This window comes from Hyla sarda, chromosome 8, assembly GCF_029499605.1.
Source record: "Hyla sarda isolate aHylSar1 chromosome 8, aHylSar1.hap1, whole genome shotgun sequence".
NCBI classification, from domain to species: domain Eukaryota; kingdom Metazoa; phylum Chordata; class Amphibia; order Anura; family Hylidae; genus Hyla; species Hyla sarda.
The window spans coordinates 175,404,482-175,429,006 of record NC_079196.1 but is presented as its reverse complement, the minus strand read 5'-3'; the positions used below and the strand labels follow the sequence as shown (position 1 = coordinate 175,429,006).

The following is a 24,525-nucleotide window of genomic DNA, read 5'->3' as shown; positions in this document are numbered from 1 at the left end:
TGCACTGCGCGTTTCGAGGCGCGGCCGGTAGTGACGCGGGCAGCGCGCTTCCTGTATCTTATTGAGGCGATCCGGGTCCGGGCAGGGTGGTGGCCGCAGCCTCCTATATACCGTCCTCTCTTCGTTCGTTCTTACGGTATATAGAGCAGCTGCCGGTGTCACCGAGGCGGGAGTGTAGCCCAGCGGGTGGTCCTCGTAGCCTCCTCCGGCCTTTTCGGTGCCGCCCTTTTTTTTCTCTTTTTCTTTATTTTCTTTCCCGCTACCGGGAACATCGAGGCGGAGCAGCCATGCAGGCCATCAAGTGTGTGGTGGTGGGAGACGGGTGAGTACTATTACCGCGTCGTGTGTACGGGCACCTGGGTGAGGTGTACGGCGGCGCTGAGAGGGTTACATGTCAGCTCGTTCCCTTCCCCACCCCTCACGTACACCTAGCAGGGCCGGAGGGTAGAGGAGCGGGCACTGGATGGATGGGGACTCCTAGTCATCCGCCCACCTCCTGCAGGGCCTAGAGATGTATGGAGGAGCAGCCATTACTGCAAGGGCACTGGGTGATGCTGGCACAGGTGGCATCCTGCAGCTAATGACGTGGATTGGTCACATGATGTGTGATCAATAATCCGGGGAGGATCACCTGGTATAGATCAATGAGATCATCACATTCCACAATACTGGGCATCAACACCTATTGGCACCGCTCAGAGCATGGAGCCAATCACAGTAATCAGTGGTCACCAGCTGCTGCGGAACTACAACTCCCATCATGTCCACGGATGCCAGGCCTTTATGGGGGTTGTAGTTTTGGAGCAGATGGGGGCGACACTTCCTTAGAATGTACCAGGGCGGAAATATCACTATATAGCAACAAAGGGGCATCCACCTATGTGATTGAGGACATATGGCTGGCACTTAGTATTGTGAGAGATGATGAGGTAGAATAGTGTAGAAAAACTACAATTCCCAGCATGCCTGTACAGCCTTTGGTGTAGTGTTGCAAAACTACAACTCCCAGCATGCCCAGACAGCCTTCGGCTGTCTGGGCATGCTGGGAGTTGTAGTTTTGCAACAGCTGGAGGCACCCTGGTTGGGAAACACTGATATGGAGTGTTCAGAATTGAGATCTATGATGATTTAGAATAATATTGCAAAACTTCAACTCCCAGCATGCCTGGACAGCCAACGGCTGAAAGTTGTAGTTTTGCAACAGCTGGAGGCACACTGGTTGGGGAACACTGGTGTAAAATCTATATCAGTGTTCCCCAACCAGTGTGCCTCAGGCTGTTGCAGAACTACAATTTCCAGCTGTTGGCTGCCCAGGCATGCTGGGAGTTGTAGTTTTGCAATATTATTCTAAATCATCATAGATCTCAATTCTGAACACATTATATCAGTGTTTCCCAATCGGTGTGCCTCCAGCTGTTGCAAAACTACAACTCCCAGCATGCCCTGAGATTTGTGCCTCTGCTACAGCAGGAGAGCCATAGGTTGCATAACACTGTAACACACTCTAGGGCGGTGGACCTTCAGATGTTGTAAAACTACAACTCCCAGCATGTGGGGGGGGGGGGTCATTTCTATAGTTGAGCGAATCAACATCAAGACTTGTCCAACCTCAATTTATGGAATCTGCGGGTTTGTCCAACCTCTCTTCTACGGAATGGTGTGTGTGTGTATGCATGTATGTATGTATGTATGTGTGTGTATATATATATATATATATATATCTATATATCTATATCTATCTATATCTATCTATATCTATCTCTATCTATCCGGGCTGCATGGCGCATTTGGTTAGGTGACTAAAAAAAAATCACCGGGTCACTATGCAGGACTCTGCGCTGCATCAGCGCTAGGGTAACCAAATGGGGTCATGTTGCAACCTACAAGTGGCTGCAGCCACGACAGTCGCAGGAAATCAGAGATTACCTTAGATGCAACGCATGGATTTTTGGTCGCAGCGCACTCCTAGCCTGTATGAATCAATGGTTGATTCTGTTGGATTTGGGGATTAGTGACTTTGATTAAAGTCGATTACGTTAATATATTCTGTGTGAATTCTTTATGTTCCCTAATTTATGTAAAGTAAGAAATGTGAGAAGAATTCGTGGTGAGAGTCATGTAGCGGAGAAGGGTGCGTACGTTGCGGTCGATGTTGGGCTGTGAAGCAAGGACAGGATACTTGGAGCAGCACCATTGGGCATGTCCATCTTGTGGGTAGACCCTCACCAATAACACTTTCTGCCATGGACCAGTCCGCTATCAGAATTTTCCAGGGTGAACTTTCCCTTTAGGGTAGGGTCACACATTCTGGCCCAGATTTGTCTATGGTAGAGCTATTTTCCCACGTTTATTTGGATGGTGGGTTTGACTAGCGTGCATCTTATTTATCAAGAAGGTGCAGCAGGATGATGGATTTTGCGCAGCTCTGCTGTGGTGGGAAAAGCTCTACCACATACACTTTTTCTAGACACTTGTGAGTGAGGGAAGTAGACACTTTCCCGGGTCCTGAATTTGGCAGGTTAGGTGTTTTTACTTTCACAGAGCTGCCGGGACATTTTTACTTGCATTTTAGATGCTACAATTAAATTTGATTGCGGTGTCTAAGGGGTTAAAGCCGGGCAACACCGTGATCGGTGATGTCAGGCATTAGAGATGGGTCCTGGTGGCAGATAGCCGCCAGGACCACCCAGCTATGATCTGCGCTCGGCTCCTGATCGCGTGTCATAGAAGGGGAGTGGGACGCTGTCGTCCACAAGAGGTTAAAGGTTGAATTGTGGCAGATAGAAGTTATTCTCGCCTACTGGTATGTGGTGTAGATTTGCACCTAAATAAGTACCTTTGCGAATAAAATAGCGACACTTGACAAGTCCCAAATGATAAATACGTGACCACTGCATGGTCAAAAAGAAAAAGTTCTACGGGTCGGCAAGAAGAGTAAAACTGTCTATATCAAAATGCGCATAAAAGTCGCTAAATATGCTGCTAGCGCCTAAACTCTGCCAAAATATAGACCAAAAAATGCTCTAAAAGCAATGATGAATCTCCCCCCTCCACATTGATTATAATGGGTAGCAAAATACGGCAAGTGTGACCCTTTACTTAAAGCGCAACTCCAATCCTGTTACGTTGGTTGGATACATGTTTGAAACTGCCAGCAACTCCGTTGCCTGCGAGTTGCCCGCTGCTAATGTGACCCATGTGAGACTTAGACTACCAGCAAATTTACCAGTGGGCTACAGAGTTAAAGGAGAACTCTGGGATATGAAACTTATTCCCAATCCTAAGGATACGGCAGTGTTTCCCAACCATGGTGCCTCCAGCTGTTGCAAAACTACAACTCCCAGCATGCCCAGGCATTGTAGTTTTGCAGCAACTGGAGGCACCCTGGTTGTGAAATGCCAGGATAGGGGATAAGTTTCAGACCGCTGGGGCCCTCGGCTCTTTGTTGAAATAGTGCATTTCAACCACCGTATGACACAGTGGCCGACACTCCCCCTCAATACATTTCTATGGTGGAGACTGCCGAATGCAGCTCTTGGCTCTCCCATAGAGATGTATTGAGGGGGCGTGTTGGCGGCCATGTCATGCGGTGGGCATACACCCCCCTTGGCCGCTGACTGCCGGGGCCCTGTACGGGAGATCGCAGGGGGCCCCAGCAGTCGGACCCCCCCCCCCCCCCCCCCCCGCAGTCTGAAACTTATCCCCTATCCTTACTGGGAGTTGTAGTTTGGCCACATCTGGAAACACTGAAATGGGGACGGATAGACAGATGTATAATGAAATATCTACAAGGAGTAAAAGAGATGTTTTATGGCTGGAGAAATGTGGTCATCCAGTGTAAATACAAATTTCCTAGCAATGATTCCACAATATTCACAGATGATAATGGGGATGTTTCTGGTAACAGGTAGAATCCTCCTAATTCTTGTCTGGACGGGGTCAATCTCTGTATCTGTGGCCATGTGAGAGAGAACTCTTACAGAGCATTTGCTTTTGGGCCCCCTGCGTGTGGCACCCTAAATAACAGCTGGGTAAACTATTGTGCCCATGTTTATACCAGTGGTTTGCCCACCGTGACCCCTTTTAGGAGGATAGTGTTGTATGTGGCTGTTTGGACCGTTTGTGTCCTATGCGCTTTGTTTTGCAGTGTTTGGGTGGAGTACAAGTGTAAGGATAGCCACTATGGACCAGATTTATCAAAACTGCCCGTAGCAATCAGATTGATTCTCTTATTTCTCAGAGGCCTTTTTAACAAAAGGAATCTGGTTGCTATGGGCAACTATTCAACATTTCCTCTGTGCGTAAGTAATTCATCAGCCCTATACCTGTCATATCACAGAAAAAATAATGCTTCTATATGTTACTCACTAGGTCAGGCAGATGCTTTACATGTCTTTGTGTCTAGCTTTGGCTTACAAATCCCTCTGCTCTGTTGCTCACTCATTCTGATATCCCTTACTCAAGGGGTGTGTCTGAGGTAAGCACCGAGCCTGGCCTCACTTACCATGCATTCACTTCCTCCCTGACTCTGCTGTGCTGGTTCTCTCCATCCAATCATTGCAGTTAGCTCTGTAACCCCCCCTCCTCTCAGTTATTAGACAGGAATCTGATAGGACCGGAGTGAGCACAGAAGGGTGGTAGTCACGCCTTTACTTAGGGTGCCTTCACACTACATTTTAGCAATCCAGGTGCTGGATCCGGCAGGGAAATTTTAAAATGCATCCAATTCATTTGAATTACCCAGCCTGTGACTCCGGTCGGCTCATTTTTGTGCCGTATTCGGTTTTGTTGCTGGACTGAAAACCGCGGCTGACCACAGTTTTCAATCTGGCAACAACTAACTGGATATGATGCAAAAATGAGCCGACCAGACTCACTATCTATCTGACTCCGGCCACCTTGTTAAATGAATGGGATGCTGCGCACATATGGAAGCGGATGGTTTTTAATAGGGATCGACCAATATCGATTTATTTAATTTTTTTTTTTTTTTGGGCCGATACCGATAATCTGTGACCTTTCAGGCCGATAGCCGATAACTTATACCGATATTCCGGTATGTTATCGGCTATTTCCCCCCCACCCGGCCTTGCAAAAGCTGCTGCAGATCAATGATTTAAAGCGGGCACTTTAAATCAATGAACTGCAGCAGCTTTTGCGGGGCCAGAGACCGCCACCCACTTCTCTCCCCCTGCCTGTCCTGGGGTCCTCCCTAGTCCAACCACCACCGCTGCTGCCCCATTTCCTCCCCCATCCCCAGTTTTATAATTACCTGTTCCCGGGGTCCGCGCTACTTCTGGCTCCGGCGGCGTCCTGAGCTGTCACTGTGCACACTGGTGGTGACGTTGCGTACAGGACGTCACTCGTCATTGTGCAGCGCACAGCAATAGCGCAGGACGTCGCAGAAGTAGCGCGGACCCCGGGAACAGGTAATTATAAAACCGGGGATGGGGAGGCAATGGGGGGGTGGGGGTGTTGTTCTCTGGCCGGCGGGGCATTATCGGCATATCGGCAAGGTAATTGCCAATACTGATTGATGTCCAAAAGCGTGAATATCGGTCAATCCCTAGTTTTTAAATTTCCCCACCCGATTGATAAAAACTAGTGTGAATGTAGCCTTACTGCACTTTGTTCCAGCCTGTGCTTCAGCTAGGACAAAGATAGCGGGCGGACAGGATTATGTTCTGGATGGTAGTGGTCTTTTTAATAATAGAATATGAATTCTATTAAAATGAGATTAACCTTTTGAATACACTTTATTAAAAAAATTGCCAATATGTACAATATGTAAAAAGTTTTTAATTCAGAGAAACGGTCACCAAGCATATGCTTTTGAAGCTGCACACACACCGTGCACTAGGGCTTCACAAGCATATTCTAGGCATACCTTTAGTGGCACCTTAGGCTAGTTTATATTTACAGAATGGAGCTTTATAATCCCCTCGGGAGGCAGAGTCCGGGGTTCGCTATGCTCAGCCTCTTTCTACCTACGTCGCGCAGTTGATAGGCAAGCTCTGCTGCCTGCGTGCCCTACCTGTTAATCAACTGCGCGACATAGGTAGAAAGAGGCTGAGCATAGCGAACCCCGGACTCTGCCTCCCTGACTGTCGGTCTGACTCCCGAGGGGATTATAAAGCTCCATTCTGTAAATATAAACTAGCCTAAGGTGCCACTGAAGGTATGCCTAGAATATGCTTGTGAAGCCCTAGTGCACGGTGTGTGTGCAGCTTCACAAGCACATTCTTGGTGACAGTTTTACCTTTAAATGTTTACTCCGCTCCCCAGCGTCCGCAAAATTCCACCTCACACCGGAACATTGAGTTCCTGAATGCTGTGTGTGGGCTTCCGTGACCAGGCCCGCCCCCTCGTGACATCACGGCCCACCCCATCAATGAAAGTCTATGGGAAGGGGGCGAGACGGCGCTCACGCCCCCTCCCATAAACGTGCATTGAGGGGGCAGGACGTGACGTCACATGACTGGGCAGGACGTAACGAGGGGGTGGGCATGAATATCGAAGCCTGCACACAGCGTCCAGGACCTCAATGTTCCAGACGCTGGGGAGCGGAGTAACCCTCTAAAGAGTACCTGTCACTTGTAGAGACATGTCAAACGTTTCTGACAGTCGATATGCTGGAACTGGGGGGGGGGGGAATGCACATAGCTCAGCACTGCTATTCCCTGCTTTGTGTACATGACAAGAAATGGTCCCGTAGACTTTCTATAGTCAGGAGAGAACACTTCTAAAGATTAGTGCTGGTCTCAGCATTGAGACCCCGAGGAATCGCAACTTCTGCCATGTCAAAAGTTTTTTGGAATTCAGTGCCCATTTAAAGACCCTCACGGTTCTTAACCTAAAGATTTAGTATTTGCAGGTTACCCTAGTATGGTCTTTCTCCCCATATAATGGTCACAGGGCTCTAAGAAGCTGATATATGAGCAGTCTCATGTGCGGACCTGTGACCTGAACACAACACTGTTGTCCCCAGCAGTTCTCTAGGGTCAGTGAATCATACATACATCATACAGAATGCTTTTCTTGTATACCGTGCAAAGCTATGGTTGTCGAGTTGCTTGTTCCTGGAAGGTGTATTGTAATAGCCAGTGGTGTGAGGTGTTCCACATTCCAATATAAGGTTGAACCAGTATAACCCTGCCCTAAGTCGGCTCAAAAATAAAGTATATGGAGGGGTTAGGAAAACCAACAATATATACCTTTAAGTGCACTAAATGCGCACACATATAACCCCCAAAAAAATAAATGTAAATAAAATTCATATGAAACATATTTTATTGAATTAATTCATCATAACAAAATGTGATAATTACAAGGACAGAGTTAAAATGCATAAGTTTGATATAAAATTTTTTTTTTGTGTGTGTATATAGATATAAAATTGTATATGTATATAGAACAAACAAATCAATTAGAGACAGGAGTGGAGTCCAGAAAAGTGGCAAAAAAGGTATATGTATAGATGAATATATCTATACAGATGAAATAACACTGCTGCATAGAAAGGGGGGGGGGAATCAAAATAGTGAGAAAGAACACTGGCAAAAACTCCTAAAACAAGTGCCAAACACGCAATTTAAAGTATGAGCAATAAAGCAATATGAGCAATGATACATTCAGGGCAGGACTCCCGCTCTGACATGTTTCGCTAGGGGCTTAGTCAAGTAGTGATATGAGTGATCAGACACGGTATATATCTAGCAGGTAACCAATCAGGCCCTATATACGCATCTGCCGACCTTTAGAATCACCAGCGGAAGTCGTGATACACAGTCGCCCATGCATCATGTGATGAATCACATGATGCCCACGTCACAATCTGCATGATCACAAACTGACTGGGCTACAAAAAAATGGCCGTTTATGACACTAGAGGTCCAATATAAGGTGTAATGGGCCCGTTTGTTTCATTCTCCAGGTCCGTGTATTGTGGCTCACTCTCTGGGTATACATTCTGACTTAGGCTGGGTTCACACCACATTTTGCAATACAGTTCCCGTATCAGGTTTTTGATGATTATTTAAAAAAAAAAAAAAAAAATCTGATTCCTCAAAACCTAACTAAACTGTATCAAAAGGTGTGTACAAATTTAAATCCATATTCGGTTTGAAAAATTGTGTCTGGTTGTATCCATTTTTTTTTACTTTTCACTCAATTATGAATAAAGTTTCACTTGTTTGATTGAAATTCCAAGAAAAATCTGTGCAAAGTCAAAAACCGTATGATGAAAATCGGATGGAACCCTACGCACTAGGGATCGACCGATATCGTTTTTTTTTTTTTTTTAGGGCCGATAGCCGATAATTTATACCCGTCCAAGGAGGAAGACAGCACTAGTCCCTGCTCTTATGCCCGTGACCATCCGGATAACCAGTCCAGATACAGAACATCCAATTGGTATAGGTCACAGCAAAAAGTATGCAGACTCCCAGTTTCAAAAAGGCTGTGGTCTTTATTTAGGTCATCAGCAATGCAACGTTTCGGCTATGGTGTAGCCTTTGTCAAGCATGCTTGACAAAGGCTACACCATAGCCGAAACGTTGCATTGCTGATGACCTAAATAAAGACCACAGCCTTTTTGAAACTGGGAGTCTGCATACTTTTTGCTGTGACCTATACCAATTCGATAATTTATACCGATATTCTGGTATCAGTTATCTGCTATTTATCCCCCTGCGACACCGCTGCAGATCATTAATTTAAAACGGGCGCTTTAAATCAATGCACTGCAGTGGCTTTTGCAATGCCATAGACTGCTGCCGCCGCCGCCACCCGCTTCTCTCCCCCTACCTGTCAGGGTGGTCCGGGCCATCCATCCTTCCTGTAGTGTCAGGGGGCGTTCCGGGTGAACCGGTCCGGGCTGTCCTTCTCCGGCGGTCATCTTCTCCACTCCGGGCAGGCTCCGGCCTAGTACGCTGCATAGACGCCCGTGTGCAGCGACGCACCTGACGTCAAGGCGTAGCGGCGTCTATTCAGCTACTAGGCCGGAGCCTGCCCGGAGTGGAGAAGATGACCGCCGGAGAAGGACAGCCCGGACCGGTTCACCCGGAACGTGGTGCGGGGGGTGGGGCATTATCTGCTTATCGGCAAGGTAATTGCCGATACCAATAATGCCCAAAATCGTGATTATCGGCCATACCGATAATCTGTCGATCCCTACTACGCACATACGGTTCCCATTGACCCCCATGTTAAAAAAAATATATATGTTTTCAATATGGTTATTCACCCGGACCAAAAACTGGTAGGCTACGGGGGGAAAAAAACTGACAAAACTGTACGAATGCAAAACTGATAAAACCAGCTGCATCTTTTGGCATACGGTTTTCAATCTGGTTCCGTACGGTTTTCAAATTGAAAACATATGGGAATTGTAATGCAAAAACGTGGTGTGACCCCCCCCCCATCCTATCATGGAAGGTTTCCTTTAGTCACCTAAGGTTCATGGCACGTGGCCCGTCGTTCTCAGTATAGAAGGATATGTGTTAGCCGAGGGCTGGCCATGAGGTCATAACTCGTGACGTATTTAACTGTAAAGATCATCCTGGCCATTATCATGAGTAACCAAAGGTAGTGCAGGCAAGTACCGAGCTGTATAGATATGAATCACAGCTGTGTGTACCTGTAACTTCTCATTCTTTCTCTTTTATGACTATGTTAAAGGTGTCCTCAGCTTGTGCCCATATATCCTATTAGTACATAACAATGATATGGAGAGGTTCCTCCATTTACAGTTTTCAGTTTCTTGTGGATTTCCCTGTTGAAATCAATGGGGAAGGTAAAATCTGCACAAAATGTGAAACCTGCCCACAGCAAATCAGTCTAGTGCGGTGTTTTCCCAATCAGGGTGCCTCCAGTTGTTGCAAAACTACAACTCCCAGCATGCCCGGACAGCCAAAGGCTGTCCGGGCATGCTGGGAGTTGTAGTTTTGCAACAGCTAGGGGCACACTGGTTGGAAAACACTTTGCTAATGTATGTCTACCCTAAAGGTGGCCAAATAGATTCCTTAGTGGTGTCAAGATAAAAGCTATTCCTGCCGCCCTCAGAAGACGTGAACGCTTGACCAACCCGAACACGTGTACAGAGTGGGGAAGAAGCTGGCACCAGACTCCTAGTGGCTACTCCTCCATTATGTACAAAAGGTTGGGTATTAAAAGGGTACTCCACTGGAAAACTTTTTTTTTTTTTTTTTTAATTAATGTATGTATTTTACATCAACTGTTGCCAGAAAGTTAAACAGATTTGTAAATTACTTTGATTAAAAAATCTTAATCCTTCCAGTACTTATCAGCTGCTGTATGATCCACTGGAAGTTTATTTTTCTTTTTGAATTTCCTTTCTGTAGGACCACGGTGCTCTCTGCTGACACCTCTGTCCATATTAGGAACTGCCCAGAGTAGGAGAAAATCCCCATAGAAAACCTCTCCTGCTCCGGAAAGTTCCTAAAATGGACAGAGGTGTCAGCAGAGAGCACTGTGGTCAGACAGAAAGGAAATTCAAAAAGAAAAGAACTTCCTGTGGATCATACAGCAGCTAAGTACAGGAAGGATAAAGATTTTTTTTAAACAGAAGTAATTTACAAATCTGTTTAACTTTCTGGTACCAGTTGATTTAACCCCTTAACGACCACGGATGTAAATGTACGTCCTGGCATGGCGGTACTTCGTCCACCAGGACGTACATTTACGTCCTGTGTATGACCGCGAGCATCGGAGCGGTGCTCGTGTCATACACGGCAGGTTTCGGCTGCTATCAACAGCCGGGGACCCACCGATAATGGCTGACGTCCGCGATCGCGCGGGTGTCCGCCATTAACCCCTCAGATGCCGAGATCAGTACAGATCACGGCATCTGTGGCAATGTGCACGTTAAAATAGATGATCGGATCGCCCGCATCGCTCCGATCACCCAGCATGGCGGCCGGAGGTCCCCTCACCTGCCTCCGTCCGTCTCCCGGCGTCATCTGCTCTGCTCTGGTCTGAGATCGAGCAGACCAGAGCAGAAGATCACTGATAATACTGAACAGTGCTATGTCCTATACATAGCACTGAACAGTATTAGCAATCAAATGATTGCTATAGATAGTCCCCTATGGGACATAAAAAGTGTAGTAAAAATAAAAGTGAAAAATCCCCTCCCCCAATAAAAATAAATTGTTTTCAGAAACCTATTTGGTATCGCCGCATGCGTAAATGTCCTATCAAAATATAATGCTAATGATCCCGTACGGTGAACAGCGTAAACGTAAAAAATTGAAAGTCCAAAAAATGCTGCTTTTTGTCACATTTTATTCCAAAAAAAAATTAGCCTTCATACCGCCATATATACGGAAAAATGAAATAGTAATAGGGTGATTTTAGATTACTGATTTTGTACTGTTTTAGATTTTTTTTTTTTTTTTTTTTTTTGGTACAAATATATAAAAGTATCTAGACATGGGTATTATTTTAATCATATTGACCCACAGAATAAAGAACACGTCATTTTTACCGTATAGTGTGAAAACAAAACCCTCCAAAATGTGCAGAATTGTGGTTTTCATTTAAATTTCCTCCCTAAAAATAATTTTTTGGGTTCGCCGTACATTTTATGGTAAAGTGAGAGGTTTCATTACAAAGTACAATTGGTCACATAAAAAACAAGCCCTTATATGGGTCTGTAGATGGAAATATAAAAGTTATGGATTTTAGAAGGCGAGGAGGAAAAAACAAAAACCCAAAAATAAAATTGGCCTTGTCCTTGAGGTGAAAATGGGCTTGGCCCATAAGGGGTTAAGAAAAATTTCAGCATGTTCAATTTTTTTCTTTCCCATAATCTGTTGGGGGAGAGCCAGCACCCCCCTCATACATATAAGAGCTGGAATTCTTACGTAATACATAAATTTAGGTGCACTACTGTGGTAGACAGGTACAATTGAGACATTAGCCTGTATATCCTTGTATGAAGGACAAACCAATACCAGAATTCTTATGTACCTAGATTTCTGGTCTACAATAATTTCCTCTCAATGGGAGCTGTTCATAGGGGGGTTTGAATTATGGGGACCAGACTGTCACATTAGAAGGGAGCAGTGGATTGCACAAGTGCGCTGCCGCACGGTTCATTCTCTGTGGGAGCCGCGGAGATTGAATGCTGTACTCTGCTATTTACCGGAGCTCCTATAGAGAATGTGAACGGAGCGGTCGGATCCCATCAATCTGATTAGCTATAGCTATAAAAGTTGTCAAAACCGCTTTACTTTCTAGTTTGCCAGATCACATGTATGTCCTCTAGCGCCAATTTAATAGGAAGCTCTAGAAGCTGTTGTGTTTCGAGGCGGGGGAGAAAATAGTGTGCACTGGGGGACCCCTACTCTGACAACATTCAGACCTGATAAGGTAATGATTGAGCCCATTATTTAACATGCAAATATCCTTGTCTCCACAGTTTATTGACTAGTGCATTCATTCAGTGCTTGTGGTCCAGTGTCGGCCATCTTGCTTATGTATCATGTTGACTCCTCCTTCTTGTTATATGATCAGTGGACTTTAAGCAGATGTAAATGGCTCATTGATTTATCTATTGACTGCGTGAGTGTGTGAGATTTTCTCTTAGTGTGACAACCTCACATTGTGCAGTGTCGTCATGTTCCATAATTCTTATAGTAACTGGGTACTAGTCGGCACACAAGAATGTATGTTCATGTACATAAATGCATTTTTTGCTTTAATTGTGGTTTGACTATAAATTGTAGCACCTCCTTAGACATTGGAGGCTATGGTGCCAACCATGAAAACATTTTCCTATAAAACAGTGTGCTGAGAATTTCAGAAACTTGAAATGCGCTTTATGTTTAACCATACAGTGTGAATGGGATTTCATAAAATCATCCACCAACACTGTGGCCGATTACAGCCATATGCAATAGTTTTCCTTAGAGTACAAGTAGACCCTGTTATGACCAGACTGAACTGCCAGAGCTATACTAGTTTTTAAAGAACATCTGCAGCAAAATACAACTTATCCTCTATCCACAGGATAGGGGATACGTTTTTGATCGCGGGGGGTCTGAACGCTGGGACCCTGCGAGAGCTGCAACTCTCCTGCAGCTCTCCCGTGTAGTAGGCGTGCCATCGCGACCAACGCGCCTCCTCCATGTATCCCTATGGGAAAGGCGGGGAGGCAGAGTTTGTGCCTCCCTGCCTCTCCCATAGAACTGTATAGGGAGGGGGCGTATCATCGACCTCTGAGAGGTCGACGCTACGTGCATTATCCGCTTACAGAGCGGCAGTGCGGGGCCCCGTTAGGGAGATCCCAGGGGGGCCCAGTGGTCGGGCCCCCTGTGATCAGACACCTATCCTGTGGATAGGTGATAAGTTGTATTTTTCAGATGTCCTTTAATGTTCCAATAAACCAAGAAATTTACCAGGAAAGCTGGTGACACCAACATTTGGGCATCCCAGTCTTAGGGCTGGTTCACATCACGTTTTCTGCAATATGGGAGCGCATACAACAGGGGGAGCTAAAAACTAGTGCTCCCGTATGCCTTTCTATGCAGTCCCGTATGTCATTCATTTCAATGAGCCGGTCGGAGTGAAACGTTCGGTCGGCTCATTTTTGCGCCGTATGCGCTTTTTCACCGGACCTAAAACTGTGGTCAACCGCGGTTTTAGGTCCGGTTGTAAAAGCGCATACGGTGCAAAAATGAGCCGACCGAACGTTTCACTCCTGCTTGCTTATTGAAATGGATTACATACGGGAGCGCATACGAAGGCATATGGGAGCGCAAAGTTTCAGCTCCCCCCTGCTGTATGCGCTCCAGTATGGGGGGAAATGTAGTGTGAACCCAGCGTTAGTTTGCTAGCAGCCTACACATGACTGCTGCAGCCAGTCTGTGATCTATTGCTGTACTCCTGGCATCATGGCGACCATTGCTGAGTGATTATGCCTGGAGTACAGTAAGCGACTGCCGAGGCCGTTTTTTTTTTTTTGTACTAGAGACAGAAATGTGCCCACTGCATCCAAAGGTTGGGTCACCCACCAGAACTTTTGCCGTGGATATGAACTGTTTTATTGGAGAGGTGAATACAGGGTTTTGTTATATTATGACAATGGAGGCTCTTATTTTTGTGGATAACCCCCTCTTAAATGGCTGAAAAGAAATGGGAAATAGTCTGTTTATACAGAGTGCCTATCCTGTTTATAGGGTGCTGCTGTACAATAGGGGTGTTTACGGAGAATGTTTACTATGGTGTAGAGCACAACCTTTTGGAAACTAGGTTGACATGGTTTCTATTTATGTAGTGGAGGTTTCTGGATTGCTTTTTTTTAATCTTATTTAGCTGGTTCATTGCTTCATTGAGGCTGCTTTATCTAATCTTTTCAATGCCGTAAGTTTTACCATATGGTCATGTTTTATAGGAAATCTAAAGGGTTGGTGTTTGTATGGACTACTGGTAAAATACATGCAATGAATTCCCCTTAAATAAGGTATCCAGTGGTGAAAAACGTATCCCGTATCTCCTGAAGGGGGCATGTTGACCACGATACAAAGCGCCGTCGGACACGCCCCCTCAATACAACTCTATGGCAGAGCCGGAGCGCTGTGTTCTGCAATCTCCGGCTCTGCCATAGTTGTATTGAGGGGGGTGTCGGCTGCCGCTTTGTGCGGTGGTCAACATGCGCTATCTGGCCAGCGAGCCCAGTACAGGAGATCGTGGGGGGTCCCAGCAGTCGGACCCCCAGCAATCTGAATCATCCCCTATCCTTAGGATAGGGGATAAGTTTTTCACCACTGGACTACCCCTTTTAAGAGTTCATTCAGACAAGCGGAACCACAGCGTGTTTTACGCTGCGGATCCGCTGCTAAAGGACCGCTACAGGGTGCCTTTTAGATGTGCCAGCTCGTAGCAGCAATACGACGCTACAAGCAGACACATCTAAAAGGCACCCTGTAGCAGTCCTTTAGCGGCGGATCCGCGGCATAAAATACGGTGTGGATCCGCTTGTCTGAACGTACCCTAAATGCGAATGCAGATAAATGTCTTCACTATCTCATCTGGATTTGTTCTTCTTTTCCAGAGCTGTTGGTAAAACTTGTTTGCTGATCAGTTACACAACAAATGCATTCCCCGGAGAATACATCCCCACCGTGTAAGTAATCATGGCCAGTGCCTGTAATAATTCTTATAAGGCTCCATTCATTTATTATGTATTAGTTATTACCTAAACGAGATGATCTACATACTATAACATTAGTACCTGTAAATCTGACCACTTCAGTTATAACAATACCCCAGCATGCCACAGCAGCTGGAGGGCCTACCAGTTATATAGTGCTGACAAAAAAGGCCCCTTTCACACTACAGGTATCATTCTGTAAAAAACCTCCGTTATTACTCTCGGTGTAATGAATTTACAGAAAAATTCATTACACCGGCAAAAAGTCCTGAAAACAGACGTCAAAAAATCCCATTCATGTCAATGGGACTTTTTGAACATCCTTTTGCATCAGGCATGTCCGTTTTTACTAATGTCAGTTATTTTTGCCGGCACAAATTTTTGGTCCTGCAAAAAGGTGGAAAACCAGACGTTAAAATTTTACATTAAAGTCTATGGGAACCGGATGTTCAAAAAAAAAATCAGTTATTGTAAGGTTCTTTAACATCAGTTTTTTTGTAGTGAGCATGCTCAGTACAGCTTTACAAAAAAGTAAAAAACCTGATTAAAAAAAAATGATGTAACTGGTAATAACGGATGAAAATCAGGTCTTTAAGAGAAAAACCCTTTAAAAATAATAGTTGATGGTCATCAGTTATCATCCGTTTTTGCATCATTTATTTTTTTTTTTCATCCATTATTGTAAAATAATGGCATTAAAAAAAGCAGGATGATACCTGTAGTGTGAAAGGGACCTAACTCTGTCAGCTTTGGCTTTGTGAAAACGTAATCTTTTTACATGTCTCCATTGATCTTCAGGTTTGACAACTATTCTGCCAACGTAATGGTGGACGGAAAGCCAGTAAACTTGGGCTTATGGGATACTGCTGGACAAGAAGATTACGATAGATTGCGTCCGCTATCTTATCCACAGACTGTAAGTGTCCGCCCATTTTCTGCAGGTTGTAGAGTAAATACAATTTTGTATGTGAAACATGAACCCCTTTTTAGCGCCGTGAGAATCCCCCTGTGTGGGCTGCGCTTGTATGAGCCTACATTGAAGATGCTAGCAGTCTCCTGCACACCTTCATCAGATGTGGTGGAAGGTCATAGCTGTTGTGTAACAATTGAATTCTTGGCTGAATATATATTAGAGATGAGTGAATTTACAGTAAATTCGATTCGTCACAAACTTCTCGGCTCGGCAGTTGATGACTAGGAAAGAGTCTCCTAGGACTGTATCCACCTTTTCCAGCCAACGGGAGCACCGGAAAGCTGAACTCATTTATGCAGGAAAAGTCATCAACTGACGAGCCGAGAAGTTCGTGACGAAACGAATTTACTGTAAATTCGCTCATGTCTAATAAAAAAAAAAAAAAAAAAATATATTATACACTTTTTTTTATTTTATTTTTATTTCTAAGATAGATATATTAAATTAAATATATCTTATTTAAAAAAAAATTGGGGAATATTTATATGCAGCCAATGACCTAGTGAACTCTTGATGTCTCTTGTAGCAGAAAGTGTTTTGCATACGATCACCAGAGCATCTTTCTATAAAGCTGCACTGTCCCTTCACCTGGGAACGTGTGCGTAAACTGAAAACTGTGTGTAACCAGTCCGCTTTTCAATCGAATGCCTATTGATGGTACTGCCAGTATCACACCATGTAGGGGAATATCGTTTTGACATGGGTAAAGGTAATACCATGTTACTTTACTCCTACATTGTCAAGAGGAACTTCCCTCCACAGAGCTTTCATGGGAAGTCGCAGATGTAGGCATTTATGGTACTAGGTTAGATGACTTATTTTGCATGTACTGTTGCTGTCTCTCTTGGGGCGATCTGACTTATTTGGGAACATGGACAGAGTAGCTGTTCCAAAGAAACTACTTAGTGGTAACTTTTTTGTCACTAAATATAAAGCAGAATTTACTGCTTCCATTTGTCTATCTGCTTTGTAAGAATCCAGTGTTAGACGGCATTGCATGAAGAGTGGTTAGTGATTTCTCCCGGCCATAAGAGGGAGGAGAGCATCCATGAAGCACTAAACTCTGCTTTTGAATCTGAATATTTTTTGTTAGGCTTTAAGCCCGAGCCCCAAAGCTTCCAATGTTTCGGTGAGTTAATTGAAACCTGCAGCTAATGGAGCGGTCTGCAAATTCTCTGTCCGTGTCCGCCACCTCCTGTCGGTGTAGGCTGCAGTCTGTGGAAGGTTTTTCTTTGCTTGCAGAGCACGAATAACGCTTTTTATGTCCCTTTTGATCCACAATCTATAGCACCCTGACTGGGGAAATAAAGAGGAAGAATTAATTTTATTTTCATGTTCTCCTTATGTTCATGTTTGCACTTCCCTGATTCTAAATTTAGAGCACACTTTACCCTTCTGAATAATTTGCTTTTCTTTTCTCTTTGCAGCGTCCAATAATAACAATCTGTGTCTAGATTTGGGCATTTAATAAAAATCCATTAACATTTGGTTTCTTTCTCTTGTTTTGCAGGACGTATTTCTAATTTGCTTTTCTCTTGTGAGCCCGGCTTCCTTTGAAAATGTCCGCGCTAAGGTAAACACGCATTCCCGCTGGGGGTTTGCTACACTTGCAGGAATGTGGGGATGTTTATACGCAGTGAGTTGGAGAGTTTTTGTTGTGGGGGGTGAGAAGTTCACAGTCTGGTAAAATGAGTCCATGTCAATGCATCGCTGACCTAAATCGGGACATGCTGGAGCCATGGGCTCTAGTGTTGGGGCTGGCAGCCTGGTGCGAGTCCTGACTTATGTCCTGGAGTTAGTGTTAATCTGCTTCATTGTTTAGGAAACAGACGGACGGTGTGCTCAATAGTGCAGACGGGGCCCAGCGCTTTACATGACATTACCCTTAATGCGGCTGCTGAATTTCTTTGCCCTGTTTTTTCTTACCTAGTGGTACCCAGAAGTCCGACACCATTGTCCTAACACTCCCATTATCCTCGTGGGCACAAAACTTGATCTGAGAGACGATAAAGACACAATTGAGAAGCTGAAAGAGAAGAAGCTTACACCCATTACCTATCCTCAGGGACTTGCCATGGCAAAAGAGATCGGTATGCTGATGCTGTCTTATACTGTGTATTTATGTAAAACTATCTATCTTGCAATGTATAGAGCTGAAAAGTGTCTCTGCATGATATCTAAGACAGGAAAAGCAAGCTTTACAGCATTGTAGGTAGTGAAGTTATAGGAAAGCACCAACATAGGGCACAAAGTCATGTATGCACAAAAACAGGACAGTGTTGTACATAGCAGCCTTAGGGTGCGTTCACACAGCGGTTTGTCCCCGTTCCGTTAAAAAAAAGGATTTAAAAAAAAAACTGATAGAAACGGCTGATCAAACGGGTATCCGTTTTGAAGCGTTTGTAACAGTTTATAATCCGCTTTTTTATTTTTTTTATTTTGAATTTTTTTGAATGAAAAAATCAGCCACCTACAGACTCCTGCAGCCAGGACTAGTACTACTCCCATCATGGAACAGACTTGTTTCCATGGTGGGAGTAGTAGTTCCTGGCTGCAGGAGTCTGCCGGCGGCTGGGGAGGCTACATTAGTGCTTGTGCTACTACCCACATCATGGAACAGACCCGGTTCCATGATGGGGGTAGTAGTACAGGGGCCGAGGGATTGATCGATCAGAAGTTATTAAGCAGGGGAGCAGGTGGCATGGTCCGCAACCCTGCGATGTACACAATGTATTTTACTTTCATTTCTAAATTCCCCGCGGGGAGCTCTAAATGGCCGGTACCGAGGAGCCAATCAGGGCTCCCTGCAGGGATTTTTAAAATGGACAATGTATATTAAAAGCGCTGTGGGGGGCAAGATATATAGCGCTATATATCTAGCCCCCCAGCGCATTTATAAAGATATAACCCCAGCCAGCGCAAAAATATTTACCCCCGCAGTATGTATATATATCTATATATCTAATATAGCAGAAAAAAATCTTGTCCACAGCACCAATTCCAAAAAAGTGTAGGTTTTATTCCATAACATGTGTCAATACAACAGCAACGTTTCAGTCAGCTCAACCTGACCTTTCTCAAGCAATTGCTTGAGAAAGGTCAGGTTGAGCTGACTGAAACGTCGCTGTTGTATTGACACCTGTTATGGAATAAAACCTACACTTTTTTGGAATTGGTGCTGTGGACAAGATTTTTTTCTGCTATATTAGATATATAGATATATATACATACTGTGGGGGTAAATATTTTTGCGCTGGCTGGGGTTATATCTTTATAAATGCGCTGGGGGGCTAGATAAATAGCGCTATATATCTTGCCCCCCACAGCGCTTTTAATATACATTGTCCATTTTAAAAATCCCTGCAGGGAGCCCTGATTGGCTCCTCGGTACCGGACATTCAGAGCTCCCCACTGGGAATTTAGAAATGAAAGTAAAACACATCGGTGATCGCAGGGTTGCGGATCATGCCGCCCGCTCCCCTGCTTAATAACTTCTGATTGGGTCTCAGAACTGAGACCCGGTGCGATCAATCCCTCAGCCCCTGTACTACTACCCCCATCATGGAACAGAGTCTCATCCATGATAGGGGTTGTAGTACAAACACTAATGTAGTCCCCCCAGCTGTCTGCAGGCTCCCACAGCCGGGGAATTACTACTCCTATCATGGAACAAACTTGTTTCCATGATGAGAGTAGTAGTAGTAGTCCCACAACACTGTAGGAGTCTGCTGATGTCACCTCTTCTGAGCATGCTCAGATGTAATTACAGATATTTTAAACCTGGGTGAAAATGGATGACATTAAAGGTTCATCCGTTTGCCATAGACTTCAATGTTAAAATGATGTCCGTGTTTTCTTTCGTTTTTTTCACGGAAGAAAAAATACTGCATGTGCCGATTTTTCTTCCGTGAAAAAAACGGAAATGAGTGCAAACGGGTGCACACGGATGTAAACAGATTGTAAAAAAATCCCATTGACATGAATGGGATTTTTTTTAAACAGTTTTTAATGCGTTTGCAATCTGCAAAAACTGAGCCGAAACAGGGATAAAAAAAACAGGGGGGCAAACGGCCGTGTGAACGCACCCTTACAGATCACAGTATACATTTACAACATTGCCCTGGGAAAGTACCTGCTTGCTGTGGGGAAGTTTTCCACTATTTTTGTGCGCGGATCGATGTACTTTCCCTTCTTTGTTTGCGACATAAGTCAACAGGCTTTACCATGGGTACATACAAGGAATAATAAATGTATATACTTCGAATTCCTTCTGTCCTAGATACCCCTGTTTATGTATCAGGCATTTGTGAGTTTCCATGCTGTCCAGTTTCTATAACAGTTTTTTCCAACCAGGGTGCCTCCAGCTGTTGCAAAACTACAACTGCCAGCATAACGGCTGTCCGGGCATGCTGGGAGTTGTAGTTTTGCAACAGCTGGAGGCACCCTGGTTGGGAACCGCTGTTCTCTAAGATACCCTAGCAAATAGTGTTGGTGTGTTTACAATGGTGAAAGTCTTGGCTCACTATAGTCTTAGAACTTCCCCACCTCAGAAAATAGTTTGTTCATGCAAAATCCTGCAATAAATTCTGACAGGTGCATTGGGTCATAGAACACTTATAACAAATCAATAATAAAATAAGGAAATGAAGAAAAGGCAGTGACTGCTTTTGTATGTGATCTGCCGGACACCTTTTCAGCTAGAATATAAGACCTTATTCTGCAATGACAATACGCCTCCAAGAAGTGCGTCATCGTATTAAATGAATGTAGTTGCTGTTTTGTCTTGGGTCATATGAGTCGTGCATAAGACACAGGTTGTCAAGGCAGAAATATTGTAGTGAAAATGAGGCCCAGTAGAATGGCAGTAGTGTGTGTGTGTATATATATGTGTGTGTGTATATATATATATATATATATATATATATATATATATATATATATATATATATATATATATATATATATATATATATATATATATATATATATATATATATATATATGTATGTGTACCGTATATACTCGAGTATAGGCAGAGTTTTTCAGCACGATTTTTCGTGCTGAAAACACCCCCCTCGGCTTATACTCGAGTGAACTCCCCCACCCGCAGTGGTCTTCAACCTGCGGACCTCCAGAGGTTTCAAAACTACAACTCCCAGCAAGCCCGGGCAGCCATCGGCTGTCCGGGCTTGCTGGGAGTTGTAGTTTTGAAACCTCCGGAGGTCCGCAGGTTGAAGACCACTGCGGCCTTCAACATCATCCAGCCCCCTCTCACCCCCTTTAGTTCTGAGTACTCACCTCCGCTCGGCGCTGGTCCGGTCCTGCAGGACTGTCCGGTGAGGAGGTGGTCCGGTGGGATAGTGTTCCGGGCTGCTATCTTCACCGGGGAGGCCTCTTCTAAGCGCTTCGGGCCCGGCCTCAGAATAGTCACGTTGCCGTGACAACGACGCAGAGGTGCGTTCATTGCCAACGTAATTCTGCGTCATTGTCTAGGCAACGCCTCTATTCCGGGCCGGAAGCGCGGAGAAGAGGCGCCCCCGGTGAAGATAGCAGCCCGGACCACCTCCTCACCGGACAGCCCTGCAGGACCGGACCAGCGCAGAGCGGAGGTGAGTACTCAGAACTAAAGGGGGTGAGAGGGGGCTGGATGATGTTGAAGGCCGCAGTGGTCTTCAACCTGCGGACCTCCGGAGGTTTCAAAACTACAACTCCCAGCAAGCCCGGACAGCCGATGGCTGCCCGGGCCTTGCTGGGAGTTGTAGTTTTGAAACCTCTGGAGGTCCGCAGGTTGAAGACCACTGAGGGCGAATGATGAGAAGAGGATGATGAAGGGGGGGTGTGTGGGATGATAAGGGGATGATGAAGGGGGGATGTGTGGGATGATGACAAGGGGATGATGAAGGGGGGATGTGTGGGATGATAAGGGGATGATGAAGGGGGGGATGTGTGGGATGATAAGGGGATGATGAAGGGGGGATGTGTGGGATGATGACAAGGGGATGATGAAGGGGGGATTGTGTGGATGATAAGGGGATGATGAAGGGGGGATGTGTGGGGATAAGGGGATGATGAAGGGGGGATGTGTGGGATGATGACAAGGGAATGATGAGGGGGGATGTGTGGGATGATGACAAGGGGATGATGAAGGGGGGGGATGTGGGATGATGAAGGTGGGATGTGTGGGATGATGACAAGGGGATGATGATGAGGATGTTAATGACGGGTCTGGATGATGACAGGGGGGGGGCATGAGGTATTTCCCACCCTAGGCTTATACTCGAGTCAGTTTTCCTGGGATTTTGGGTTGAAATTAGGGGGTCTCGGCTTATACTCGGGTCGGCTTATACTCGAGTATATACGGGTATATGTGTATATATATATATATATGTATATGTATATGTATATGTATATGTATATGTATATATATATATATATATATATATATATGTGTATATGTATGTGTGTTATATATATATGTGTAATATATATATTATATATATGTGTATATATATATGTATATATATATGTGTTATATATATATATATGTGTATGTGTGTATGTGTGTATGTGTGTATAATGTGGTATATGTATATATATAATATATGTATATATATATGTGTGTATGTGTGTATATATATATATATATATTATATATATATATATATATATATATATATATATATATATATATATATATATATATATATATATATATAATATATTCATGGCCATCTGGTTGCTGGGTCTTTCAGATATTTTTCTGTGCCTGGTTTTAAAGGGGCTTCTCACTACAAGTCGCCCGTCGACTGTCTGCTGGATAGGGGATGATTCTTATTTTTCAGACTTTCAGATCCTGTGTTCCTCTGGTGGAAAAAAAAAGTAGTGGTTGGAGCTGCATGCCGTTTCATCATTCCCCTTTCTGGGACTGATGAAGATAGCAGAGTACATTGCCCAACACATGTCTGATCTCCATTGCATTCAACCAGAAGGACAGGACCCCAGCTCCCATGATCGGCGGAGGGGGGGGGGGGGTCATCCTAGTTGTGAGTAATCCTTCTAGGGATGCATTCAACTTTTTTTTATATTCTCTGAGACAATGTTTTAAAACCAGCATGTTTCCAGCTGTTGCAAAACTACAACTCCCAGCATGCCCGGACAGCCAATGGCTGTCCAGGCATGCTGGGAGTTGTAGTTTTGCAACAACTGAAGATGGCTGTTTGAAAAAAAATAAAACTGCTCTGGGGGCTGTTTCTGCTTTCTATGTATCCCGTATAGGAAATGACTGACTGGCTTTCTTCCAACAGGTGCAGTGAAATACTTGGAGTGCTCAGCACTTACGCAGAGAGGACTGAAGACTGTGTTTGATGAAGCAATACGAGCAGTCCTGTGCCCACCCCCAGTGAAGAAGAGGAAGAGAAAATGTCTGCTTTTGTAATCCCAGCACTCCTCATCCTACCCCAGTCCTAGACTCCAACAATGCCAACTCCCCCACCCCCCCCCCCCAGCCCTATTTGTAATAATTCATTCTCTGCCTATAATCTTGAATCTACTACAGAATATTACATTCATTTCCTCCCATATGTGACATGCTTCTTTTCCAGATTCTACTAAAATCCTTTCCTAAAAAAAAAAGAGATCAATCTATTTAGCCTTATTTCTTTCCTATAAAAAACCAAACTGTTTTCCTTTTGCTTCCACTAACTAAACATTGCCAAACGCCTCCTCAACTCGAACATGAGCCATAAAACTCTATAATCCAGACCTTACTTTTTACTCAGATCTGACTTCTGACTCCAACTGTAGCTATACATTGATACTGTTCATATATTGACGGTAGGCCAGGGCCTTACTGCGTATATTAAAACACTTTATTAATCTTAATTCACTGTATTGCATTGTAAATCAAAATGGTTATTTAGGAATGTTAGAGATATTATGTATCTTTTTACTGCTTGGGTTACAAATAAAGTTTTGGTTAAAGGGTACTAATTTGCTCTTTTGGACAAAAATAAAACTATTACGACAGCAATGTAAAATAGGTTTCAGGGTTTTAATAGTAAACATTTAAGCAACAGTATTTAAAGGTGACACTACCGTACCGCTTTGAAACTAGGCGACACAAATGAGGTGTTATGGCTGCAGTAGGTTACTACAGGGTGTTTCACCAGCTGACAATTCCCTCTTCCACCTGTTCCATAGGGCATTGGATGCTCTATCTTGCTGTCGGTGGGCACGTATATAGCAAGGAGTGCACAATGGTATTACGTGACTTATTCCATGTTATAGTACTCTGCAGTCTACTACCAGTACAGTGCAGGGGCGTCCGTACAGTACTGTCATTCCCACAGGTTCAGAGATGTACATGCTTTCCATGTTG

At 44.4% G+C, this 24,525-nt stretch overlaps 1 protein-coding gene across 1 annotated transcript; it reads left to right on the top strand.

The window, feature by feature from the left end:
* Positions 1 to 23,668, top strand: RAC1 (Rac family small GTPase 1). The gene is made up of 6 exons (XM_056536169.1): positions 1 to 322; positions 15,077 to 15,148; positions 15,974 to 16,091; positions 17,659 to 17,721; positions 18,079 to 18,238; positions 23,453 to 23,668. Exons 1-6 carry the CDS (start codon positions 288 to 290, stop codon positions 23,581 to 23,583), a joined length of 579 nt encoding a protein of 192 aa, XP_056392144.1. The 5' UTR covers positions 1 to 287; the 3' UTR covers positions 23,584 to 23,668.
* Positions 23,669 to 24,525: the final 857 nt, after the last annotated feature.